The 27882-nt window shown below is 49.4% G+C and overlaps 1 protein-coding gene across 1 annotated transcript; it reads right to left on the reverse strand.

Annotated features, from left to right (window-relative positions):
* Positions 1–4318: 4318 nt before the first annotated feature.
* Positions 4319–24674, reverse strand: LOC125446955 (uncharacterized). Its single transcript, XM_059640438.1, has 17 exons — positions 24422–24674; positions 22320–22440; positions 20399–20890; positions 19967–20019; positions 18742–18862; positions 16821–17312; positions 16389–16441; positions 15165–15285; positions 13903–14394; positions 13471–13523; positions 12247–12367; positions 10985–11476; positions 10553–10605; positions 9376–9496; positions 8114–8605; positions 6968–7064; positions 4319–6347 (listed from the first exon to the last, which is right to left on the reverse strand). Exons 1-17 carry the CDS (start codon positions 24625–24627, stop codon positions 6202–6204), a joined length of 3726 nt encoding a protein of 1241 aa, XP_059496421.1. The 5' UTR covers positions 24628–24674; the 3' UTR covers positions 4319–6201.
* Between the last annotated feature and the right edge of the window lie 3208 nt (positions 24675–27882).

The following is a 27882-nucleotide window of genomic DNA, read 5'->3' on the forward strand; positions in this document are numbered from 1 at the left end:
TTTTTGGCTGTTATGGTGTAATGATATTGTTCCTGCCTCTGAGGCAGGAAGGTTCAAGTGTCACCTGCTCCAGAGTGTAAAATGATATTTTTGAACACGTTGATTAGAAAGTATCTGAGAAGAGTATTTTTTAAATAGAATCCCCACAGTGTGTAAACAGGTCATGCAGCCCAACAAGTGCACACTAATCCTCCAAAGAGCATCCCAGCCAGACCCATCCCCATAACCCTGCATTTCTCACGGCTAACACACTTAACCTACACATCCCTGGACACTATGTGCAATTTATTATGGCCAATCCACCCAACTTGCACATCTTTGGATTGTGGGAGGAAACTAGAGCACCCAGCAGAAACCCACACAAACGCAGGGGGAGCATGCAAACTCCACACAGGTAGTTGCTTAAGGCTGGAATTGAACCTGGGGTTCTTGGGGCTGTGAGGCAGCAGTGTTAACCACTGAGCCAATCTTACAATTTCTCCTTACGTTCTGTAAACATCCTTTATCAATTTGAACTTGGTTATAAAATCACATATGAATCTTCCCCACATGAAGTGCTCCTTTGGTCTTGAATTCATCAAAATCCCTCATCTCTGGAATCATTCCAGTCTACCTCCTATGCAGGACCTTGACATTTTTGCTGAAGGACGGTATTCAGATTTTGATATTATGCTACGCTTGAGACCTAACCATAAGGTTAATAACAGTTTAACATATTGTTCAAGATTTTCAACCTTTCTGTTTCAATTGTTAAAGCAATGCGTATTAAGCACTTTCTGAATTCATCTTGACTCCAATGCAGATTACTTGTCTAAGAGTAGAAAGTGATACATTTCCAAGTAAGAGATAACAAGGTGTAGAACTGGATGAATACAGCAGGCGAAGCAGCATCAGAGGAGCAGGTAAGCTGACGTTTCGGGCCTGGAGATAGTAGGAACTGCAGATGCTGGAGAACCTGGGATAACAAGGTGTAGAGCTGGATGAACACAGCTGGGGGAGGCGAAGGGGTCTCTGAAATAAATAGGGAGAGGGGGAGGCAATGATGGAATGTGGATAAAGGAGCAGATAGGTGGAGAGAAGACGGACAGGTCAAGGAGACGGGGTGAAGCCTGTAAAGGTGAGCGTAGGTAGGTTGTTGGGACGGGGGTTGGTCAGTTGGGAAGGAAGGGTGGGTGACAATAGACATTAGGTGCAGGAGTAGGCCATTCGGTCCTTCGAGCCAGCACCACCATTCATTATGATCATGGCTGATCATCCACAATCAGTATCCTGTTCCTGCCTTATCCCCATAACCCTTGATTCCACTATCTTTAAGAGCTCTATCCATCTCTTTCTTGAAAGTATCCAGAGACTTGGCCTCCACTGCCTTCTGAGGCAGAGCATTCCATATATCCACCACTCTCTGGGTGAAGAAGTTTTTCCTCAACTCTGTTCTAAATGGCCTACCCCTTATTTTTAAACTGTGTCCTCTGATTCTGATGGGAGGGAAGACGGAGATGTCAAGGAGGTGGGTACGAGCTGGGCTGGACTTGGGATGAGGTCGGGGTGGGGAGATTTTGAAGTTTGTGAAGTCCACGTTGAGACCATTGGGCTGTAGGGTTTCCAAGCGAAATATGAGGTGCTGTTCCTACAGCCTTCGGGTGGCATCGCTGTGGCACTGAAGGAGGCCCAGGATGGACATATCGTCCAAGGAGTGGGAAGGGGAGTTGAAGTGGTTTGCGACCAGGAGGTGCAGTTGTTTGTCGCGAACCGAGCATAGGTGTTCCACAAAGCGGTCTCCAAGATTCTGCTTTGTTTCCCTGATGTAGAGGAGGCCACATCAGGAGCAGCAGATACAATATACCATTAGCAGAGGTGCAGGCGAACATCTCTTTAATGTGGAAGGTTTTCTTGGGGTCTGGGATGGGGGTGAGGGGGGATGTGTAGGGGCAGGTGTAGCACTTCCTGCGGTTGCAGGTAAAAGTTGCAGGGGGTGGTGGAATTCGTGGGGAGTGTGGAGCGGACGAGGGAGACACAGAGAAGCCAGAGGTGGTGGGGCTAGTGAGGTTGATTTTTGAGTCTGAGGGGAACACCTGGGTGGTACTGTACCCATGTGTCTGCTGCCCTGGCCTTTCTAAATGTTGGCGGTCTCAGGCTAGGGAGGTGCTATCAATGGAGCCCTGTTAAGTTGGTGCAGTGCAGCTTGTAGATGGTATGCACTGCTGCCTCTGTGCATTGAAAGTAGAAGCGTACCAACGAGGCGGGCTGCTTTGTCCTAGATCATGTCAAGCTACTTGAGTGTTGTTGAGGCTCAACTCATTCAGGCAAGTGGGAGAATTGCATTACATGCCTGACTTGTGCCTTGTAGATGCTGGACAGATGTTGGGGAGTCAGAAGGTGACTTACTCTCTGCAGTATTCCTAACCTCTGACCTGCTCTTGTAGTGACTGTGTTTATATGGCTAGTCCAGTTCAGTTTCTGATCAATGGTAACCCCTAGGCTGTTGTGCAGGTTAGAGTGGATTGCTAAATCACCCTGTAATGCCCAGGGTTGTGTAGGTTAGATAGGTTAGCCGTAGTTGGGGGATTACAGGGGTGGGTGGGATGCTTTTCAGAGAGTCAGTGCAAACTCTGTGGGCTTCTTTCAGCGCTGTAAGGATTTTATGAAATTGCAATGGGACATCCAGAGGCAGGTGGAGATGGTGATGGAGGGCACTGAGTGAGGGAGGGCACAGGATGAGGGAACACTGTAGTTCAACGGGACCTCTGCCTGCAGGTGTTGACAGTGAGGAAGGTGGGTGTCTGCCAGCATATTCGAAGAGATGATCACTGGAAGAAAACAGTGTCTTTGGTGGAAGAAGAGCTGATCAGAAGAGGGCAGGGAGAGACAGAGAATTCAACAACCCAATGAGACCCAGAGGCATCATTCCATGTACGTAGTGTAAATAGATCCTTAACTCGCATTCCTATTTGTAATGACCACATCCCAATGGAATATAGAATCCCTGCTTTATGATCTTTGACCAAAACCCATCCGTCTTGTCCCCTACCTCATTCCAAAGGCAAGATGAGTCTTAAAACTCCTCCAATCCCTCTTCCCTCCTCCTCCCACTGAGTTGTAGAGCAAAATATGTCAGCATTTGTTCGTGCGCTATATTGTTCTTTGTTCCGTTGAGAATCCTTCCTGCCACAGGGGCCAACTTGTATATTTCTTTGTTCTTTCCTGGGATGTGGGGTGGGCATCTCTGGTGAGACCAACATTTGTTGCCTATCCCCAACTGCCCTCAAGTTGGCTGGTTTGCCATGTTAGAAGTCATTTGAAAGTGAGGTGAGGAAGAAACTGTTTCACACGCTGTGTAGTTACGGTATGGAGTGCACTGACTGGAAAGATGGTGGAGACATTCAAGAGCGCATGATTATTTGGATAGAAATGGTGTTTAGGGATATGGGGAGAAGATTGGCACTAGTTACCAGAACCAGTGCTGTCACAGTGGGCTGAACAGCCTCCTGCACCATAGCCATTCCATGCTTGAGAGTCAACCACATTATTGTGGCTCTGCCATCACATAATAGGCCTTAAAGGATATGAATGAGCCAGATGCGTTTTAATAAAAAACAATCATTGCAGTTGTTATGGTGGGTTTAGTGATCCTAATGAGATTGTCAGGTGAACCTCATAGAATAGGAAATTAAAGAAACAAGAAAAAAACAAAAGAACTGTGGATGCTGTAAATCAGGAACAAAAACAAAGTTGTTGGAAAAGCTCAGCAGGTCTGGCAGCATCTGTGGTGGGAAAAACAGAGTTAACATTTCAGGTCTGGTGGCCCTTCCTCAGATACTGCTAGACCTGCTGAGCTTTTCCAGCAACTTTGTTTTAGTTCCTCATAGGAGTTCCTTGTTTAGGTCCAAAACTGGCCTCTGTGGAGTCACTTCAGAGGTGAGGAAAATATTTCTTTGCCTTTGCAACTTACCCCAGAAGGAGAGAGGGGCATCATTGAATATTAAGGGTGGGAAAGATAAATTCTTCACTGACAAAGGAATCAATGGCTATTGGGGGTCAAAAAGAAAAGTGGAGTTGAGGCCAAAATCAAAGCAGCCAGGATGTAATTGAAAGACAGAGAAAGCCAGAGGGGCCAAATGGCCTCCTTTTTTCTGCAAATACTGCTATTCTGGGACCAATGGCTTCATGATTACAGAACTGACTGGTCCATGCAGACAGACTGGGCAATCTGAAGGTCTACACACCTCACTGCTGAGATAAATTATTCTCCAGAATAGGTTAAATCCTCACACTCCTACAGCAATTAAAACAAATACAAGACAGGATCTGAAATCACCATCAATTTTAATTCAAAGGCACTTGCCCAGTTAGAGATGTGTTGGAAACAATTTGTACAAATATATATTCATATGTGTATGTACAGAAACTAACAAAAATAGAAAGAAATCGCATCTTTATCACACCTTTGAACCAGACATCCCTTAGTGCTGTCCAAGCAATGAAACATATCTGAAGCACAGTCATTGTTGTGATGGAAGGATATTTAAGCACAGCATGATTCCACTCACATGATCATAATCACATGGCTGTTTGCAGAGTGAACAAAAATTCCACAAACTGGAACTTCCCACATTTGAAGGCCTCACTGCTGGTCATGTGGATGGGATAGGTGATCAAAAGCCTGGTCACAGCCCCAAAGACTGCAGGAGCACCAATCCTGCATTTTACCCGATTGGGGGGGTGCCCTGCCAGCAGGCACTGATTCACGACAATAAGATTATTTGTTGGTGGTGGAGGAGCTGTAATGGGTAAATTATGAGGTTGGGCTGCATAGGTTTAATGGATGTCCTCCTGAGTTTAGATGGTTGAAACTGCGATCAATGAAGTTTGAAAAAAGACTCAGTAAGTTAGACAAAGAGAAAGTACATCTTTACTGAAGGGAGTGCCTAGATTAAGGACTCCCTTCCTCGTTCAGTGTACGTACAGCGGATGGACTGTAGCAGCTCCAAAACAAAACACTGCTCACCACCACTCTCTCAAGGGCATTAATACGTAATAAATGCCCTGGAGTCAGTTTCGGGTCTTTTGGTTGGTTGGATTATTAAGGGATATGGGGCTAAGGCAGTTGAAATTTGAGGGCAGCCATGATGGAGTTGAACAGACAGCATGATGGCTCAGTGGTTAGCACTGCTGCCTCACAGTGCCAGAGACCCAGGTTCAGTTCCACATTCGGGCAACGGCCTGGAAGGAGTTTGCACATTCTCCCTGTGTCTGCGTGGGTTTCCTCTGGGCGCTCCAGTTTCCTCCCACAGTCCAAAGACTATGCAGGTAGTTGAGTTGCCCAGGGTGCCCAGGACTGTGGGTTAGGTGGATTAGCCATGGGGAATGCAGGGTTACTGGGATAGGGTGGGGGGGTGGATACTCTTCAGAGTGTCAGTGCGGAATGGATGGGCCGAATAGCCTGCTTCCACACTGTAGGGATTCTATGAGTAGAGCAGGCTCCAGAAGCTGAAAAGCCATTTCCTGTTCCCATATTGCCTTCCTCTTTTTTTTCGTAATTTGAATCCACCCACAGAGATCAGCATTGCATGTAACAGGGAAAAATGGCAAGCACTGAGCCCTCTGTGGAACAGGGACACATTCCCCTTGCCCTCTAGGATCTCGTTTCCCCTTTGACCCTGACAGAGAGGCTGATGGGAGTTGGGCAACTGGTGATTATTCTCACCCCACACCACATGGACCTCACGCAGCTTTAGGGAGGGATTCTGCAAGTATGTAGCACCTTTCACTACCCTAGGACAGCCAGAATTGCCTCACAATCAGTCAGGTAATTCTCAAAAAGTCGTTACTTGCAGGAAACAAGGCAGCCAATTGGCATACAACATGCTCCCACAAGAAAGTAACAATGAACAGTCAATCGCTTGTTCTTGCATGACTTTGGTTCAGGGATAATTATTGGCCAGAACACCAGAGAGAACTCCCCAGCGCTTCTTCTCTGGAGGTGGGACCTCGGTACAACACTTCAAACAGGAGCTGGCACCTCCAACAGTGCTGCACCCCGTCAGAACTGTGCTGGAGGGTCATGAGGAGTGGGACTTGAGCCACAACATTCCAGCCCTGAGGCAAGAAAGCAATGTACTGAGGTGGGGGCTAAAAACTGGCCAAATTCGGTTAGTATGACAACACGGACATGGGGCAAAGACCATCTTGCTGCTGAAGTTCTCACAATACATACTGGTAACATGCAACAGCAAGGGACACCATAGCTAAACCAATCAACACAACAATCCTCAGGCTTTGGCTGTGCATTAGCGAATCATCGGAGGACTTTGGCAGATACTGATTGGCTCCTGTCACTGTTGTTGGTCCTGTGAAGAGAAAAGATAACTGTCATTGATCAATCAAAACTGACCAATAGGAACTGGTCCATCTATGGGAATTTCAATTCCGATCCTTGGGGAATTGGGAATTGAAAGTCTCAGCAATGGTGACCATTACAACCGCCATCACTGGCCATAAATAGAACCAGTTGAGCTCAGTAATGCCTCTTCAGGCAAGGAACCCTGCCGTCCCTCCCCACGTTCTACATGTGACTCCAGACCCACAACAATGTGGTGGATTCTTAACTTGCCATCCGAACTCGCAAACAAGGAGCAAGAATAAGTACCTCGACCACGCTAAGCCATTCAATAAGATCATGGTTGATCTAGGCCTAGAGAGAGGCTCAGTTCAAGGCCAGTTAGGAAAGTGCAAATGAGGAATGTGATGACTTTTAATCTGTTTTTGAACGGAGAAAGGACTTGTCACTAAAGGACAAACAACAAATGCTGCCCTGTGCAAAAAGTAGAGACAACAGGAATGCTTGACATCAACACACTTGGGCCAGAGAACACGTGTTTCCTTGGCACTGTGGCGAAGTTTACAGCCCGGTCTGACACCCCAGTCACACCCTGCTCACCCAGCCCAGCTGAGTTAGACCACCCCTTACCCTGAGCAACAGTTCGCCTCCTGGTCTCTGTCTCGTTGCTGTACACGGTACCATTTCTCTCTGATCTGGAGCAGAAATCCTGGAGTTCACGGAAAACCTGCAGCAGGAAATGAGGGGGAAGCTTTTAGTGACTGAGAAATTAGTATAAATGGAATGGGGGCAATGAATGGGACAGGTGTAACTGTACAGGGCCTTTGCAAGACCACACGTTAAGTATTTTTGAACAGTTTTGTTCTTCTTAGCCAAGAAAGGATATATTTGCCACAGAGGGAGTGCAGTTAAGGTTCGCCAGACTGAATCCTAGGTTGGCAGATCTGTCATATGATGCGAAATGGAGTTGACTGGGCCTGTACTCACTGGGGTTTTCAAATAATCCCATTGAAATGTGTCATATTTCGACTGGGTGAGACAGACTGGATGCAGGGATAATGCTTCCTCCAGGCCAGGGGGCAATCCAGAGCAAGGAGTCAGCATTTCTTGAAATTCAGTGGGCCATTTGGTGAGCTCAAGCGGGGGGACATTTCTCCACTTGGGGAATGGTGAACCTGTGAGATTCTCCACCTCAGAAGGCTGGGTCACCAAATAGAATCAGTGTCCCCGACTGTGTAGATAGAGGGTATTCAGCCCACTGAATGAATGAATCTCCAAAGAGCATCCTACACAGACTTCCACCCCAACCCATCCCATAATCCCGCATTTTCCGCGGTCAATCCACTGTAACCAGCACATCTCTAGGCTGTGCGAGGAAACGGGAGCACCTAGAGGAATATCGCACAGACACGGGGAGAGTGTGCAAACAGGCAGTTGCCTGAGGGTAGACTCGAGCCAGAGATCCTGGACCTGTCAGGCAGCAGTGCTAACCACTGAGCCACCATGCCACCTTATATAAAAAAAAGATGGAATTCTGGAAGCTGACGGTGTCAAATGAAATGGGGAAATAGCAGGGATATGGCTTGGAGGAATAGCCATTATATTGAAAGACAATGTGGACTCAATGGGCTGAATGGCCTTATCCTGCTCCTATTTTATATCTTTGTTACATTTTTAAGAAGGCAGTTCACAGCGAGAGATGGGCAATTAAAAGCTGGCCTCACATTGAAGGATACAACAATCACCATGGTTATGGAGTTTGAGTCTTCCTCCTACCTCCACGTTGAGCTGGAAGGCCCGGTTTGCCTCTTCCAGGATCTTTTCTTTTATCCCTTTCCCGGTGTCCAGGGTGTTCATGCGGGAGCGGTACAGCTGCTTGAACTTGGTGGCATTGGTGACCCGGTCAAAGGTGAAGAAGGCGACCCCTTCGCCTGTGCTTGGCAACTGCAATGCCTTCTGGGCCACCTTCTTCAGCACCTGTCCCCCTGACAGGTCCCCCAAGTACCTGATGTAGGAGTGGGCCACCAGCAGCTCAGGCTCCTGACGCCCGACCTGCTGGATCCGTGATACGTATTTTCCCGTGGCCCTTGGGCATTCGATGCGGCTCCGCCAGCCCGGCCCATGGAAATATTCCAGATCCTGCTCCAAGGCTTCCTTCCGGTGGAGCTCTGAGGGGAAGTAGAGAGGGGCGAAGGCCGGATGACCCTTGTTCCTCTCGATCTCCTCTTCCAGGGCCGAGTAGATGAAGTACAGAGAGTCCAGTAAAAGCTGTAGGAAGGACAGAGGGAAAGAGGATCGTGAGCAGGCCTCAGCTCAAGCTCATTGTCTGACACCAACATAGTGAGGGTCTTGAGGGAGGGTGTAGTGGGTGGTGAGGGTGAAGGGACAGGGATGAGGGGAATGGAGACGAGGGTGAGTGGGCTGGGTGCTGAGGGAAGGGAAGGTCCACCATTATTAAGCCTAGTCCAGTGTTCCCCAATACTAAAGGGACTGCTGCACTGTTGCAGGGTCAGAACTGCTGTGGTACCCTTGATGGCGTTTGAATCCCTGTCCTTAGACCTTTAGCCTCAGCCACTGGACTCCATGTCCAGTGACATTCCTGCTCTCCTCTCCCATTTGCATGCTCCCTTCCAACCCCATGTTGATACTGCATGCACTAACCAGACAGACCCCTGGGTTTACATCCTGGTCTCATATATCATCCTCAGTCTACGCCCAAAAGCTGCAATTTACCCCTGGGTCCCTTGGGTGAGGCCAATTGGTAATGTATGGGCTGATTCCTGATTTCTATCTGTCTTTTGACTGGCCCTGCTTGTTAAGGAGTGGTGTCTCGGTGAGATCATAAAGTGTCGAGTGCTGCCCCCTGGAGATCACCATCCTACAGAAAGTGGGGGAAGAGGTGGAGGATGAGGGTGGGGGGTAGGAAAGGTGAATAGGAAGTGGGAGTAATGTTTGAGAGAGAGCTGGGAGTGGCGATGTGAGGCGAAAGGTGATAGGTTGAAGGAGAGAGGGCGTGTGATTCGAAGAGCATATTTTACCTTGAACTGATCCCGGGTGACTTGACCCTTCTGGAAGTTTCTCATGAACTCCGAATTCTCGGCCTGTTCGTGCGAGTCCTTTGTGGCCAGCTTCAGGGCTTCTGATAGGTCAGACGGCATGCTGGAACCAAGATGTCAAAGGGCAGCGTTAGATTGGCTCAGTCTCACCACAAGCGGGGTCACTTATTCAGCACCCCGACCCTGTACAATGCCTCATATCCCCCCCCACCACCTCACTACCAACAAAACACGGAGAGATTTGTAATTGCTGCTCCCCCCAACCTCCTGAAACAGCCCTGTCTACCCATGACTGAGTCTGGATGGGAAGTTTCAGCTGGCTGTTTGACTGTAGAGGCCGTCACACTGAGGATGGTCTCGATGTTTACAAGTGTTCACTTTCCGACTGGGTTCACACTACCCAGTGGGGCTGAGGTCACCAGCCCATCCCGCCACCTCCCAAAGCCTGTATCCATTCATGGTCAGACGGCTATCTGAAAGGAACCTGCGGCCAGGTACAATCTCCTCAGGGGGATGGAGACTGCTGGTATAACCTGGGCCACTTTCACACAACAGACAGTGATCTGTCACTTCTGGCAGTTCTATCAGAGCAGACAAACACTAAATGTGACCCAACACTGAATCCGACCCTAAACCCTACCCTGAAGCGGACCCCAACTCTGAACTAAACCATAAACATGACCCTAACCTGAGTGCTGAATCCGACCCCCACCCTGACCCTTAGTCTAAACAAGTCCCTGACCCTAAAACCGACCCTAATGCAGTCAAACATCAAACCCAGATTGTGATCTTACTCCGATCTTAACCCTCTGTCACCAGCATCTCCCTTCTGGAGTGTGTGTTGTCCCTGGGCCACCATTGGGCTGAGCCTAGGGAGTATTCGGTGGGGACTGTAGCCCAGGTCTGATGGTTTTGTCCTCTCCCAAAGGACTTGACTTTCCCCATGGACACATATCTACATGGGATGGTCACCCTAGAGAATCGTGGAAAATCCTGAGCAGCTCATGTACCCTACCCCTTTCGTGTTCTGTGCTTCTCTCTCCCTCTAATAGTAGGGAGTTCCTGGGCTGAGCTACATCACCGGGCAGTATAGCCTGTATCTTTACCCTCTGCCTGCCTTGGGTAGAGTAGAGCATCAATCCTGGCTCCACGCTCTTACCTGATCCCGGGCTTCTGGTTCTGAGTTCTCAGCTGCTGTAGCTCAGCAAAAACCTGCATTTGAAATAAGATGAAGAAGAAAACAAATTTGAGGGCCCAGGGTGAAGTGAAAAAACAACTAAGGGCCAAGTTGTGTGGGGCTATAGGTGGAATCAGCTAATGAGGTTTATGGTTGGGCCAGCTGCATTAAACCTCAACTAGGCCCAGGGTGAAGATTGCATTCAAACAAATTAGAAACAGTTCTGAGAGCCAAGTGGAGGCAATAGGCTTCAGGCAGAGTCGTGTAGAAGGCCGAGCCTTAACCACAAGGCCCAGAAAGCCTTAAGGTGAAGGCCAAGGTCACACCAGCCTCATGCCAAACTGAGCAAGGATCATGAACAAAAATCCGTGGGATTTCATTATGAAAAAATAAAGACAAGTATGTTCCTCCTACCTCCACGTTGAGCTGGAAGGCCCGGTTTGCCTCTTCCAGGATCTTTTCTTTTATCCCTTTCCCGGTGTCCAGGGTGTTCATGCGGGAGCGGTACAGCTGCTTGAACTTGGTGGCATTGGTGACCCGGTCAAAGGTGAAGAAGGCGACCCCTTCGCCTGTGCTTGGCAACTGCAATGCCTTCTGGGCCACCTTCTTCAGCACCTGTCCCCCTGACAGGTCCCCCAAGTACCTGATGTAGGAATGGGCCACCAGCAGCTCAGGCTCCTGACGCCCGACCTGCTGGATCCGTGATACGTATTTTCCCGTGGCCCTTGGGCACTCGATGCGGCTCCGCCAGCCCGGCCCATGGAAATATTCCAGATCCTGCTCCAAGGCTTCCTTCCGGTGGAGCTCTGAGGGGAAGTAGAGAGGGGCGAAGGCCGGATGACCCTTGTTCCTCTCGATCTCCTCTTCCAGGGCCGAGTAGATGAAGTACAGAGAGTCCAGTAAAAGCTGTAGGAAGGACAGAGGGAAAGAGGATCGTGAGCAGGCCTCAGCTCAAGCTCATTGTCTGACACCAACATAGTGAGGGTCTTGAGGGAGGGTGTAGTGGGTGGTGAGGGTGAAGGGACAGGGATGAGGGGAATGGAGACGAGGGTGAGTGGGCTGGGTGCTGAGGGAAGGGAAGGTCCACCATTATTAAGCCTAGTCCAGTGTTCCCCAATACTAAAGGGACTGCTGCACTGTTGCAGGGTCAGAACTGCTGTGGTACCCTTGATGGCGTTTGAATCCCTGTCCTTAGACCTTTAGCCTCAGCCACTGGACTCCATGTCCAGTGACATTCCTGCTCTCCTCTCCCATTTGCATGCTCCCTTCCAACCCCATGTTGATACTGCATGCACTAACCAGACAGACCCCTGGGTTTACATCCTGGTCTCATATATCATCCTCAGTCTACGCCCAAAAGCTGCAATTTACCCCTGGGTCCCTTGGGTGAGGCCAATTGGTAATGTATGGGCTGATTCCTGATTTCTATCTGTCTTTTGACTGGCCCTGCTTGTTAAGGAGTGGTGTCTCGGTGAGATCATAAAGTGTCGAGTGCTGCCCCCTGGAGATCACCATCCTACAGAAAGTGGGGGAAGAGGTGGAGGATGAGGGTGGGGGGTAGGAAAGGTGAATAGGAAGTGGGAGTAATGTTTGAGAGAGAGCTGGGAGTGGCGATGTGAGGCGAAAGGTGATAGGTTGAAGGAGAGAGGGCGTGTGATTCGAAGAGCATATTTTACCTTGAACTGATCCCGGGTGACTTGACCCTTCTGGAAGTTTCTCATGAACTCCGAATTCTCGGCCTGTTCGTGCGAGTCCTTTGTGGCCAGCTTCAGGGCTTCTGATAGGTCAGACGGCATGCTGGAACCAAGATGTCAAAGGGCAGCGTTAGATTGGCTCAGTCTCACCACAAGCGGGGTCACTTATTCAGCACCCCGACCCTGTACAATGCCTCATATCCCCCCCCACCACCTCACTACCAACAAAACACGGAGAGATTTGTAATTGCTGCTCCCCCCAACCTCCTGAAACAGCCCTGTCTACCCATGACTGAGTCTGGATGGGAAGTTTCAGCTGGCTGTTTGACTGTAGAGGCCGTCACACTGAGGATGGTCTCGATGTTTACAAGTGTTCACTTTCCGACTGGGTTCACACTACCCAGTGGGGCTGAGGTCACCAGCCCATCCCGCCACCTCTCAAAGCCTGTATCCATTCATGGTCAGACGGCTATCTGAAAGGAACCTGCGGCCAGGTACAATCTCCTCAGGGGGATGGAGACTGCTGGTATAACCTGGGCCACTTTCACACAACAGACAGTGATCTGTCACTTCTGGCAGTTCTATCAGAGCAGACAAACACTAAATGTGACCCAAACCCAGACTCTAAATCTAACCCGAATGCAGCCTGACTTTGACCCCAACACTGAATCCGACCCTAAACCCTACCCTGAAGCGGACCCCAACTCTGAACTAAACCGTAAACATGACCCTAACCTGAGTGCTGAATCCGACCCCCACCCTGACCCTTAGTCTAAACTTGTCCCTGACCCTAAAACCGACCCTAATGCAGTCAAACATCAAACCCAGATTGTGATCTTACTCCGATCTTAACCCTCTGTCACCAGCATCTCCCTTCTGGAGTGTGTGTTGTCCCTGGGCCACCATTGGGCTGAGCCTAGGGAGTATTCGGTGGGGACTGTAGCCCAGGTCTGATGGTTTTGTCCTCTCCCAAAGGACTTGACTTTCCCCATGGACACATATCTACATGGGATGGTCACCCTAGAGAATCGTGGAAAATCCTGAGCAGCTCATGTACCCTACCCCTTTCGTGTTCTGTGCTTCTCTCTCCCTCTAATAGTAGGGAGTTCCTGGGCTGAGCTACATCACCGGGCAGTATAGCCTGTATCTTTACCCTCTGCCTGCCTTGGGTAGAGTAGAGCATCAATCCTGGCTCCACGCTCTTACCTGATCCCGGACTTCTGGTTCTGAGTTCTCAGCTGCTGCAGCTCAGCAAAAACCTGCATTTGAAATAAGATGAAGAAGAAAACAAATTTGAGGGCCCAGGGTGAAGTGAAAAAACAACTAAGGGCCAAGTTGTGTGGGGCTATAGGTGGAATCAGCTAATGAGGTTTATGGTTGGGCCAGCTGCATTAAACCTCAACTAGGCCCAGGGTGAAGATTGCATTCAAACAAATTAGAAACAGTTCTGAGAGCCAAGTGGAGGCAATAGGCTTCAGGCAGAGTCGTGTAGAAGGCCGAGCCTTAACCACAAGGCCCAGAAAGCCTTAAGGTGAAGGCCAAGGTCACACCAGCCTCATGCCAAACTGAGCAAGGATCATGAACAAAAATCCGTGGGATTTCATTATGAAAAAATAAAGACAAGTATGTTCCTCCTACCTCCACGTTGAGCTGGAAGGCCCGGTTTGCCTCTACCAGGATCTTTTCTTTTATCCCTTTCCCGGTGTCCAGGGTGTTCATGCGGGAGCGGTACAGCTGCTTGAACTTGGTGGCATTGGTGACCCGGTCAAAGGTGAAGAAGGCGACCCCTTCGCCTGTGCTTGGCAACTGCAATGCCTTCTGGGCCACCTTCTTCAGCACCTGTCCCCCTGACAGGTCCCCCAAGTACCTGATGTAGGAGTGGGCCACCAGCAGCTCAGGCTCCTGACGCCCGACCTGCTGGATCCGTGATACGTATTTTCCCGTGGCCCTTGGGCACTCGATGCGGCTCCGCCAGCCCGGCCCATGGAAATATTCCAGATCCTGCTCCAAGGCTTCCTTCCGGTGGAGCTCTGAGGGGAAGTAGAGAGGGGCGAAGGCCGGATGATCCTTGTTCCTCTCGATCTCCTCTTCCAGGGCCGAGTAGATGAAGTACAGAGAGTCCAGTAAAAGCTGTAGGAAGGACAGAGGGAAAGAGGATCGTGAGCAGGCCTCAGCTCAAGCTCATTGTCTGACACCAACATAGTGAGGGTCTTGAGGGAGGGTGTAGTGGGTGGTGAGGGTGAAGGGACAGGGATGAGGGGAGTGGAGACGAGGGTGAGTGGGCTGGGTGCTGAGGGAAGGGAAGGTCCACCATTATTAAGCCTAGTCCAGTGTTCCCCAATACTAAAGGGACTGCTGCACTGTTGCAGGGTCAGAACTGCTGTGGTACCCTTGATGGCGTTTGAATCCCTGTCCTTAGACCTTTAGCCTCAGCCACTGGACTCCATGTCCAGTGACATTCCTGCTCTCCTCTCGCATTTGCATGCTCCCTTCCAACCCCATGTTGATACTGCATGCACTAACCAGACAGACCCCTGGGTTTACATCCTGGTCTCATATATCATCCTCAGTCTACGCCCAAAAGCTGCAATTTACCCCTGGGTCCCTTGGGTGAGGCCAATTGGTAATGTATGGGCTGATTCCTGATTTCTATCTGTCTTTTGACTGGCCCTGCTTGTTAAGGAGTGGTGTCTCGGTGAGATCATAAAGTGTCGAGTGCTGCCCCCTGGAGATCACCATCCTACAGAAAGTGGGGGAAGAGGTGGAGGATGAGGGTGGGGGGTAGGAAAGGTGAATAGGAAGTGGGAGTAATGTTTGAGAGAGAGCTGGGAGTGGCGATGTGAGGCGAAAGGTGATAGGTTGAAGGAGAGAGGGCGTGTGATTCGAAGAGCATATTTTACCTTGAACTGATCCCGGGTGACTTGACCCTTCTGGAAGTTTCTCATGAACTCCGAATTCTCGGCCTGTTCGTGCGAGTCCTTTGTGGCCAGCTTCAGGGCTTCTGATAGGTCAGACGGCATGCTGGAACCAAGATGTCAAAGGGCAGCGTTAGATTGGCTCAGTCTCACCACAAGCGGGGTCACTTATTCAGCACCCCGACCCTGTACAATGCCTCATATCCCCCCCCACCACCTCACTACCAACAAAACACGGAGAGATTTGTAATTGCTGCTCCCCCCAACCTCCTGAAACAGCCCTGTCTACCCATGACTGAGTCTGGATGGGAAGTTTCAGCTGGCTGTTTGACTGTAGAGGCCGTCACACTGAGGATGGTCTCGATGTTTACAAGTGTTCACTTTCCGACTGGGTTCACACTACCCAGTGGGGCTGAGGTCACCAGCCCATCCCGCCACCTCTCAAAGCCTGTATCCATTCATGGTCAGACGGCTATCTGAAAGGAACCTGCGGCCAGGTACAATCTCCTCAGGGGGATGGAGACTGCTGGTATAACCTGGGCCACTTTCACACAACAGACAGTGATCTGTCACTTCTGGCAGTTCTATCAGAGCAGACAAACACTAAATGTGACCCAAACCCAGACTCTAAATCTAACCCGAATGCAGCCTGACTTTGACCCCAACACTGAATCCGACCCTAAACCCTACCCTGAAGCGGACCCCAACTCTGAACTAAACCGTAAACATGACCCTAACCTGAGTGCTGAATCCGACCCCCACCCTGACCCTTAGTCTAAACTTGTCCCTGACCCTAAAACCGACCCTAATGCAGTCAAACATCAAACCCAGATTGTGATCTTACTCCGATCTTAACCCTCTGTCACCAGCATCTCCCTTCTGGAGTGTGTGTTGTCCCTGGGCCACCATTGGGCTGAGCCTAGGGAGTATTCGGTGGGGACTGTAGCCCAGGTCTGATGGTTTTGTCCTCTCCCAAAGGACTTGACTTTCCCCATGGACACATATCTACATGGGATGGTCACCCTAGAGAATCGTGGAAAATCCTGAGCAGCTCATGTACCCTACCCCTTTCGTGTTCTGTGCTTCTCTCTCCCTCTAATAGTAGGGAGTTCCTGGGCTGAGCTACATCACCGGGCAGTATAGCCTGTATCTTTACCCTCTGCCTGCCTTGGGTAGAGTAGAGCATCAATCCTGGCTCCACGCTCTTACCTGATCCCGGACTTCTGGTTCTGAGTTCTCAGCTGCTGCAGCTCAGCAAAAACCTGCATTTGAAATAAGATGAAGAAGAAAACAAATTTGAGGGCCCAGGGTGAAGTGAAAAAACAACTAAGGGCCAAGTTGTGTGGGGCTATAGGTGGAATCAGCTAATGAGGTTTATGGTTGGGCCAGCTGCATTAAACCTCAACTAGGCCCAGGGTGAAGATTGCATTCAAACAAATTAGAAACAGTTCTGAGAGCCAAGTGGAGGCAATAGGCTTCAGGCAGAGTCGTGTAGAAGGCCGAGCCTTAACCACAAGGCCCAGAAAGCCTTAAGGTGAAGGCCAAGGTCACACCAGCCTCATGCCAAACTGAGCAAGGATCATGAACAAAAATCCGTGGGATTTCATTATGAAAAAATAAAGACAAGTATGTTCCTCCTACCTCCACGTTGAGCTGGAAGGCCCGGTTTGCCTCTACCAGGATCTTTTCTTTTATCCCTTTCCCGGTGTCCAGGGTGTTCATGCGGGAGCGGTACAGCTGCTTGAACTTGGTGGCATTGGTGACCCGGTCAAAGGTGAAGAAGGCGACCCCTTCGCCTGTGCTTGGCAACTGCAATGCCTTCTGGGCCACCTTCTTCAGCACCTGTCCCCCTGACAGGTCCCCCAAGTACCTGATGTAGGAGTGGGCCACCAGCAGCTCAGGCTCCTGACGCCCGACCTGCTGGATCCGTGATACGTATTTTCCCGTGGCCCTTGGGCACTCGATGCGGCTCCGCCAGCCCGGCCCATGGAAATATTCCAGATCCTGCTCCAAGGCTTCCTTCCGGTGGAGCTCTGAGGGGAAGTAGAGAGGGGCGAAGGCCGGATGATCCTTGTTCCTCTCGATCTCCTCTTCCAGGGCCGAGTAGATGAAGTACAGAGAGTCCAGTAAAAGCTGTAGGAAGGACAGAGGGAAAGAGGATCGTGAGCAGGCCTCAGCTCAAGCTCATTGTCTGACACCAACATAGTGAGGGTCTTCTGGGCAAGGGGACTGGGCACTGAAGGTTCTGAAGTTGGTAAGCCTGAGGCCCAGGGTACATTGATGACAGATTATGCCCACTCTCTTAAATATACTGAGGGAGTGCTGCACTGTTGGAGGTGCCATCTTTCAGAAATGAAACCAAGGCCCTGCTTTCCAGGGGCCAACATACATCATAGAATCCCTACAGTGTGGAAACAGGACCTTTGGCCCTCAGAGCATCTCACCCAGACCCATTGCCCCATAAACCACCTAATCTACACATTCCTGAACACTACGGCAATTTAGTATAGCCAATCCACCTAACCTGCACATCTTTGGACTGTGGGAGGAAACCCACGCAGACACGGGGAGAATGTGCAAACTCCACACAGACAGTTACCCGAGGCTGGAATTGAACCCAGGTCCCTGGTGCTGTGAGGCTGCAGTGCTAACCACCGAGCCACCGTGCTGCCCCTTAGCTACATCCCTCACCCAAGGTTCCGAAACCCGGATCAGTACCTCAACACTGCTTGGCACACAGCAAGACCCCACAGTCAGCCAACACGACCACGGTGACTACTGTCCGAAAGCACTCCATTGGCCCTCAGCACTTTAGGAATTCTGGGGTGAAGTAAGTGGCTACAGCAAAGCAAGTCTTCCTTCTTTCTACCCTAAAGGTGTGAAACTTGGGACTTGAAATATCTGGAATGTTTTCTCTTGGAGAAGAGAAGGCTGTCAGGAGATCCCATGTAAGATTTCAAAATCCTGAGGGCCTTGGACCGAGTGCATGAGGGGAAGCTGTCCCCACCCAAGGAGGACCAGGGGTGGAGCCCAGAGGACTCTGAATGAAAGATCATTGGCAAAGAGTTGTGATGGTGTATGTGGAATGGTTTTCAGACAGATGCAGGATCTGGAATGGGCTGCAGGACAGTGCAGTGAAGCCAGGTTCAATAAAGGCTTTTGAAGAGGGAATTGGATTGCTATCCAAGAAGGAAGAATGTGCAAGGCTATGGGGAGTAAACTGAAGAGGACTAGTCAATAAACTGTCCCTTCAGAGCACAAGCACAGACATGAGAGGCTGATTGGCCTCTTACTGTGCTGGAACTGCTCCCCAATTCAGAGTTGTGATCTAAATAGGAAAGCAGATCCAGATATCCAATTTGTATAATGAGTTTGGGGCAAAGTGTTAGCTCCTTCATTAGCTCATACTTGATGGGCAAAATGGTCCCCTGCTGTACAGTAAGATATTCTGATTCTGTCCTGGGAGAATCTTCTGACTGAAGAACCCAGGATGGATAATCTAGAAGGTAGAAGGAGGTCTGCTCTGGTCGATTTGAAAAGATTCCCCAGTTCATTCCATTACCTTGAACTGATCCCGGGTGACTTGACCCTTCTGGAAGTTTCTCATGAACTCCGAGTTCTCGGCCAGTTCGTGCGAGTCCTTTGTGGCCAGCTTCAGGGCTTCTGATAGGTCAGACGGCATGCTGGAACCAAGATGTCAAAGGGCAGCGTTAGATTGGCTCAGTCTCACCACAAGCGGGGTCACTTATTCAGCACCCCGACCCTGTACAATGCCTCATATCCCCCCCCCACCACCTCACTACCAACAAAACACGGAGAGATTTGTAATTGCTGCTCCCCCCAACCTCCTGAAACAGCCCTGTCTACCCATGACTGAGTCTGGATGGGAAGTTTCAGCTGGCTGTTTGACTGTAGAGGCCGTCACACTGAGGATGGTCTCGATGTTTACAAGTGTTCACTTTCCGACTGGGTTCACACTACCCAGTGGGGCTGAGGTCACCAGCCCATCCCGCCACCTCCCAAAGCCTGTATCCATTCATGGTCAGACGGCTATCTGAAAGGAACCTGCGGCCAGGTACAATCTCCTCAGGGGGATGGAGACTGCTGGTATAATCTGGGCCACTTTCACACAACAGACAGTGATCTGTCACTTCTGGCAGTTCTATCAGAGCAGACAAACACTAAATGTGACCCAAACCCAGACTCTAAATCTAACCCGAATGCAGCCTGACTTTGACCCCAACACTGAATCCGACCCTAAACCCTACCCTGAAGCGGACCCCAACTCTGAACTAAACCATAAACATGACCCTAACCTGAGTGCTGAATCCGACCCCTACCCTGACCCTTAGTCTAAACAAGTCCCTGACCCTAAAACCGACCCTAATGCAGTCAAACATCAAACCCAGATTGTGATCTTACTCCGATCTTAACCCTCTGTCACCAGCATCTCCCTTCTGGAGTGTGTGTTGTCCCTGGGCCACCATTGGGCTGAGCCTAGGGAGTATTCGGTGGGGACTGTAGCCCAGGTCTGATGGTTTTGTCCTCTCCCAAAGGACTTGACTTTCCCCATGGACACATATCTACATGGGATGGTCACCCTAGAGAATCGTGGAAAATCCTGAGCAGCTCATGTACCCTACCCCTTTCGTGTTCTGTGCTTCTCTCTCCCTCTAATAGTAGGGAGTTCCTGGGCTGAGCTACATCACCGGGCAGTATAGCCTGTATCTTTACCCTCTGCCTGCCTTGGGTAGAGTAGAGCATCAATCCTGGCTCCACGCTCTTACCTGATCCCGGGCTTCTGGTTCTGAGTTCTCAGCTGCTGCAGCTCAGCAAAAACCTGCATTTGAAATAAGATGAAGAAGAAAACAAATTTGAGGGCCCAGGGTGAAGTGAAAAAACAACTAAGGGCCAAGTTGTGTGGGGCTATAGGTGGAATCAGCTAATGAGGTTTATGGTTGGGCCAGCTGCATTAAACCTCAACTAGGCCCAGGGTGAAGATTGCATTCAAACAAATTAGAAACAGTTCTGAGAGCCAAGTGGAGGCAATAGGCTTCAGGCAGAGTCGTGTAGAAGGCCGAGCCTTAACCACAAGGCCCAGAAAGCCTTAAGGTGAAGGCCAAGGTCACACCAGCCTCATGCCAAACTGAGCAAGGATCATGAACAAAAATCCGTGGGATTTCATTATGAAAAAATAAAGACAAGTATGTTCCTCCTACCTCCACGTTGAGCTGGAAGGCCCGGTTTGCCTCTACCAGGATCTTTTCTTTTATCCCTTTCCCGGTGTCCAGGGTGTTCATGCGGGAGCGGTACAGCTGCTTGAACTTGGTGGCATTGGTGACCCGGTCAAAGGTGAAGAAGGCGACCCCTTCGCCTGTGCTTGGCAACTGCAATGCCTTCTGGGCCACCTTCTTCAGCACCTGTCCCCCTGACAGGTCCCCCAAGTACCTGATGTAGGAGTGGGCCACCAGCAGCTCAGGCTCCTGACGCCCGACCTGCTGGATCCGTGATACGTATTTTCCCGTGGCCCTTGGGCACTCGATGCGGCTCCGCCAGCCCGGCCCATGGAAATATTCCAGATCCTGCTCCAAGGCTTCCTTCCGGTGGAGCTCTGAGGGGAAGTAGAGAGGGGCGAAGGCCGGATGATCCTTGTTCCTCTCGATCTCCTCTTCCAGGGCCGAGTAGATGAAGTACAGAGAGTCCAGTAAAAGCTGTAGGAAGGACAGAGGGAAAGAGGATCGTGAGCAGGCCTCAGCTCAAGCTCATTGTCTGACACCAACATAGTGAGGGTCTTCTGGGCAAGGGGACTGGGCACTGAAGGTTCTGAAGTTGGTAAGCCTGAGGCCCAGGGTACATTGATGACAGATTATGCCCACTCTCTTAAATATACTGAGGGAGTGCTGCACTGTTGGAGGTGCCATCTTTCAGAAATGAAACCAAGGCCCTGCTTTCCAGGGGCCAACATACATCATAGAATCCCTACAGTGTGGAAACAGGACCTTTGGCCCTCAGAGCATCTCACCCAGACCCATTGCCCCATAAACCACCTAATCTACACATTCCTGAACACTACGGCAATTTAGTATAGCCAATCCACCTAACCTGCACATCTTTGGACTGTGGGAGGAAACCCACGCAGACACGGGGAGAATGTGCAAACTCCACACAGACAGTTACCCGAGGCTGGAATTGAACCCGGGTCCCTGGTGCTGTGAGGCTGCAGTGCTAACCACCGAGCCACCGTGCTGCCCCTTAGCTACATCCCTCACCCAAGGTTCCGAAACCCGGATCAGTACCTCAACACTGCTTGGCACACAGCAAGACCCCACAGTCAGCCAACACGACCACGGTGACTACTGTCCGAAAGCACTCCATTGGCCCTCAGCACTTTAGGAATTCTGGGGTGAAGTAAGTGGCTACAGCAAAGCAAGTCTTCCTTCTTTCTACCCTAAAGGTGTGAAACTTGGGACTTGAAATATCTGGAATGTTTTCTCTTGGAGAAGAGAAGGCTGTCAGGAGATCCCATGTAAGATTTCAAAATCCTGAGGGCCTTGGACCGAGTGCATGAGGGGAAGCTGTCCCCACCCAAGGAGGACCAGGGGTGGAGCCCAGAGGACTCTGAATGAAAGATCATTGGCAAAGAGTTGTGATGGTGTATGTGGAATGGTTTTCAGACAGATGCAGGATCTGGAATGGGCTGCAGGACAGTGCAGTGAAGCCAGGTTCAATAAAGGCTTTTGAAGAGGGAATTGGATTGCTATCCAAGAAGGAAGAATGTGCAAGGCTATGGGGAGTAAACTGAAGAGGACTAGTCAATAAACTGTCCCTTCAGAGCACAAGCACAGACATGAGAGGCTGATTGGCCTCTTACTGTGCTGGAACTGCTCCCCAATTCAGAGTTGTGATCTAAATAGGAAAGCAGATCCAGATATCCAATTTGTATAATGAGTTTGGGGCAAAGTGTTAGCTCCTTCATTAGCTCATACTTGATGGGCAAAATGGTCCCCTGCTGTACAGTGAGATATTCTGATTCTGTCCTGGGAGAATCTTCTGACTGAAGAACCCAGGATGGATAATCTAGAAGGTAGAAGGAGATCTGCTCTGGTCGATTTGAAAAGATTCCCCAGTTCATTCCATTACCTTGAACTGATCCCGGGTGACTTGACCCTTCTGGAAGTTTCTCATGAACTCCGAATTCTCGGCCAGTTCGTGCGAGTCCTTTGTGGCCAGCTTCAGGGCTTCTGATAGGTCAGACGGCATGCTGGAACCAAAAGGTCAAAGGGCACTGTCAAAGGAGGCGCCACTTATTTGGTCTATCGCTCTGTCATATACACACGCACTTTCGACAGAGCTGAGGGTTGTCAGGATTGTCAACTGTGGAAGCTGTCACACCAAGCTTGAGGGGTCAAAGGGTAGGGCTGCCCAAGGCAAAACTTGATGCAATGAGTTCCCATGGCGCCTGTGATTCCACAGCCATCATACTCTCATCCATGTGACCATTGTTTACACATGGATTGAGTGCTAATATTAGCTGGTTACTCAGTTGCAGAATGCATGACGATCAATCCCAGGCATGAACCATGTCCTGCCCTCTCATCTGGAGAGAAGAGATCTACAGCAGGAACACATTTACTGTCTCCAGACATAAGAGACCTGTTGATTCTTGACCCAGAAATACTCATGGGCAAGGTGTCGGGGTGTTCAGGTACTCAGTGGTGTTACACCACCAGCTCCAAGTCAGAAGGTCACAGATCTGAGGATCCCACCCCAGACTGGCCCACAAGACGCACAGCCTTGTACAGTAAGGAATTCCACAGACTTACAACCCTCTGAGAGAAGAAATTCCTCCTTATATATCTCTCTTAAATGGGTGACCTCCTTATTCTGGGATATTGCTCTCGGTACTTAGATTCTCCCACAAGGCCTGTCGGTACCTACCCAGTTGAGTTCCCTAATTGTATGTTTCAATATGGTCACCTCTTGTTCTTCTAAACTCCAATGAGCAAAGGCCAATCTACTCAACCATTCTTCATAAGACAGTCGCTCCCTTCCCAGGATCAGCTTCGTGAAATTTCTCTGGACTGCCTCCAATGCCAGTATACTTTTGCTTAGATAAGGGGCCCAAAACTGCACACAGTATTCCAATTGTGGCCTGACTTGTGTAGTTTTGGCAAAACATCCCTATTGTTTTACACCATTCCCTTTGAAATGAAGGCCATCAATTCATTTGTCCTCCCTATTATCTGCTGAACTTCGATGCCAGTTTTTTGGATTCATTAACGAAGACACCTGAACTCCCTTGTCAAAGAGAGGTCAGCATTTTCAGTTACATGAGTCGTACCACTCATGGGCTATCTTATTAACTCATGGGATGTGGGTATCTCTCGGCTGGGCCATCATTTATTGCCCATCCCTAATTGCCCAGGGGGCAGGTAAGAGTCAACCACATTGCTGTGGATCTGGAGTCACATGTACACCAGACCAGGTAACAGTTTCTTTCCCTAAAGGACAATAGTGAGCCAGATGTATTTTTCCACAAGGGACAATGGGTTCTTGGTCATCATTGGACTCTTAGTTCCAGAATTTCATTGAATCCAAGTTCCAACATCTGCTGTGGCAGGATTTGAACCCGGGTCCCCAGTTTATCACCAGGGTTTCTGAGGAAGGGTCACGGGACTCGAAGCGTTAACTCTGTTGTCTCCTGTACAGATGCTGCCAGATCTGCTGAGCTTTTCCAGCAACTTTGCTTTTGTTTCTGGATTAACAGTGCAGCAAAAATACCAGAAAGCCATCAGTGCTATGGTATTATAATCACTACCTTCCTCTGATCTCCACTCCCTGAAAGGCAACAAACTGAAACTGCTGCCTGTAAATATTTAATCTGTTGTGATCTTTCCACAGCTTGCTCACACCAGCTGGCAGTATCTTTAACAGTGTGATGCCCAGCAACAGGTTCACACTAGTCTCTCACTCCAGCTTCACACACAGCTGTCACACTCGTCTCTCTCTCTCTCTCTCTGGATTTGTTATCTAGTCTCACTCCAGATTCAGAATCAGTTTTCACTCTTGAATCAGAAGTGAGTCTCACCCCAGATGTATAACGGGGACTCACTCCAGATTCAGGATCTAGACTCATTCAGACATGAATCTCACTCTGGATTCAAACACTGGTCTCACTGCAGCTACAAAGCCTGGTAAGACCCTGGTTTCAGACACAAGTGTAGCTGCTGTCTGCCTCCTACCTGTCTGTGTGGTTGATGGTTCCTGTTGTGAGCTCTGTGCTGGTTTCCATTTCTGGTTCTCGGATTCTCTGGCAGCTCACTCTGTCCTCTGTCCAAAATGTGTGAAATTTGGACCCTTTTATGTGCTGTTTCTGGAATCCCACGTGATGCTGTGACTCAGCCCTCTTGTTGGAGCAGCTTTCTCCCTCTCCCAGCCCCACAATCATTCACATGATTGTCAGTTACTGAAGAATTAGTGCCGGGAGGATGTTGACTTCATTTCCTGTGTGGTTAACTTGGAGAGTTTTCTTGAGGTGTTAATCTAGAATGTTCTTTGTCCCACTGAGACCTTTGACCTCCTGCTCCCACTCAGCTCAAGTTTGGGCTTGTGTGCAATCGACTTTTACAGAAATGAGAGACTTAACCCCTTGGCTGCCAGATTCCCGAACTTAGAGTAGCAATAATATCCATGGGTCTGAGAGCTGTAAACAATGTTCCCCTCTGAACTCTGCGGTAGAGCTGAACTGGCACCATTCAGGATAGACAGATTATGGATTGGCAGATAGAAGGTCTGGAAGCATCAAAAATAGGAGCGGAATTCGGCTAGTTGGCCCTTCAAGCTTGCCCCAATATTCAGTATAATCAAGCTGAATATCCAGCGCAGTACCTGATCTGCTTTCTCCTCATACTCTTCAATTCCTTTATTTCTAAGAACTATTTCAAATTCCTTTTTGAAAAAAAATTCAATGTTTTGACCTCGACCACTTTCAATGGCAGAGAATTCTACAGGCGAACCACTCTCTGGGTGAAGAGATTTATCCTCACCTCAGGCCTAAATGTTCTACTCCATTTCCCCATACGATGATCCCAGGTTCTGGACTCCCTAATCATCGGAAGGTTCTACAGGAAAAATGTCCAATTGATCCAAATCATGTTGGTCACGTCTTTTCTGAAAGGAACAAACCAGCAAATGGAACCTTCCAGAATACAGATGCTTCAATAGTGACTCAGAGTCATTCCCCTCAATATCCATTCTCCTCCCTCTCCCTCACTTCCCTCTCCACCCCTCTCTCTCATTCCTTCCCTTCTCTATTCCCTTCTCTCCCAACTCCACTTCACTGCCTCTCCTATTTGAATGAGGCTCTGCCAAAGGGTGATATGGTGTTCTAGAGCCCACAGTCTTCCCCACTGCCCCCAAACCTTCGCTTCACCCTCAACCCTCACTTCCATTCCATTTGGCCCTCTCAGCCCAACTCTAGGGTCCCATGCCCAATTTCACCTCCCACTGCCACCTTTGTAGAGACATTCTCTTCAGAATTGTATGAGGACCACACCTCAGGGTCTGATGCCCATATTTTTCCCACTGGGTCTTGCCTACTGGTGTAGGATCTGCTCTGGGAGATCGATGGAAAGGATACCACTCCCTCACCAGTCATGTCTGGGACCCCGTGCCCCAACATTAGCAGAAAACAGGTCCCCACCTCCCGTTAGTCAGTTCATTCAGTCCCACGTGAATGAATGAAGGTCATGGCCTTGCATTTTTATCAATGCAATGTTCTTTATTGACTGAACGTCCTGTACTGTACCATTTACAGGTCTTTTGAGGCCGACATTGATTAGGTCCCTCACTGGCATCCTGTTCCTTTACTTCATCACTGACCTTTCACCTTTTGGGCCTAACCCTGACCCAGCCCATACCACAGGATGAAAACCTACACCCTGTGTGAACAAGTGCTCTCTGCCTGTATCCTGTTTGGCCCGGGACTAAAGTTGGGGTTGAACCCCTTGTTCTGCACTTTTCTCACATTTAGAAATTAATTTTTCTCCATACGCTACCAGAAGTTAACATACTTTGCAGCCTACAACATTTGTTCCCTAAAGAGCAATCATTGAGTCAATATTACAGCAAGATTTTTAACAGTTTGGGCTGAAAAGTGACCAGGAGCATTCACACCACACAAATGGCAACAGTGACCATCTCCAACAAGAGACAAACTAACTATTGCCTCTTGACATTCATTTCTGTTGTCATCACTGAATCCCTCCACTGTTGACATCCTGGGGTTAAGATTGACCATTGAACTGGGCCATCCATAAAAATACATCAGCTCCAAGCGCCAGTCAGAGCCTAGGATTTCAATAGTGAGTAACTCACCTCCTCGTTCCCCAAGGCCTGTCCATCATCTACAAGGTACAAATCACTTGCACTTGGATGAGTACAGCCCCAACAACACTCAAGAAGCTCAACACTATCCAGGACAAAGCAACCCACTTGATTGGCAACATATCCACAAGCATTCACTCCTTTTACCAGTAATGTTCAATAGCAGTATGTCCCATTGACAAGATGCACTGTGACAACTCACCAAGGCTCAGTAAAGCCTTTGATAAGGTTCCACATGGTAGGCTATTGGAGAAAATACGGAGGCACGGGATTGAGGGAGATTTAGCAGTTTGGATTAGAAACTGGCTTTCTGTAAGAAGGCAACGAGTGGTGGTTGATGGAAAATATTCAGCCTGGAGTCCGGTTACTTGTGGTGTGCCTCAAGGACCACTGTTTTAGGACCACTGCTGTTTGTCATTTTTATAAATGACTTGGATGCAGGCATAGGTGGATGGGTTAGCAAGTTTGCAGACGACAGTAAAGTCGGTGGAGTGGTGGACAGTGTGGAAGAATGTTGCAGGTTGCAGGGAGACTTGGATAAACTGCAGAATTGGGCTGAAAGGCAGCAAATGGAGTTCAATGCAGATAAATGTGAGGTGATTCACTTTGGGAAGAATAATAGGAAGGCAGAATACTGGGTCGATGGAAAGATTCTTGGTAGTGTCGTTGTGCGGAGGGATCTTGGTGTCCACGTACATAGATCCCTGAAAGTTGCCACCCAGGTTGATAGTGCTGTTAAGAAGGTAAAGGGTGTGTTAGGTTTTATTGGTAGAGGGTTTGAGTTCCGGAGCCGTGATGTCATGCTGCAACTGTACAAAACGCTAGTGCGGCCTCACTTGGAATATTGCGTGCAGTTCTGGTCGCCCTATTACAGGAAGGATGTGGAATCATTGGAAGAGGTGCAGAGGAGATTTACCAGGATGTTGCTTGGTCTGGAGCGCAGGCCCTATGAAGAAAGGCTGAGGGACTTTGGTCTGTTCTCATTGGAGAGAAGGAGGCTAAGAGGGGATTTAATAGAGACATACAAGATGATCAGAGGATTAGATAGGGTGGACAGTGAGAGTCTTTTTCCGAGGAAGATGACATCAGCTTGTACAAGGGGGCATAGCTACAAATTGAGGGGTAATAGATTTAAGACAGATGTCAGAGGCAGGTTTTTACTCAGAGAGTGGTAAGGATGTGGAACGCCCTGCCTGCCAATGTAGTTAACTCAGCCACATTAGGGGCATTTAAACAGTCCTTGGATAAGTATATGGATGATGATGGGATAGTGTAGGGGGATGGGCTTAGATTAGTTCACAGGTCGGCACAACATCGA

This window comes from Stegostoma tigrinum, chromosome 38 (assembly GCF_030684315.1).
Source record: "Stegostoma tigrinum isolate sSteTig4 chromosome 38, sSteTig4.hap1, whole genome shotgun sequence".
Classification (NCBI taxonomy): Eukaryota; Metazoa; Chordata; class Chondrichthyes; order Orectolobiformes; family Stegostomatidae; genus Stegostoma; species Stegostoma tigrinum.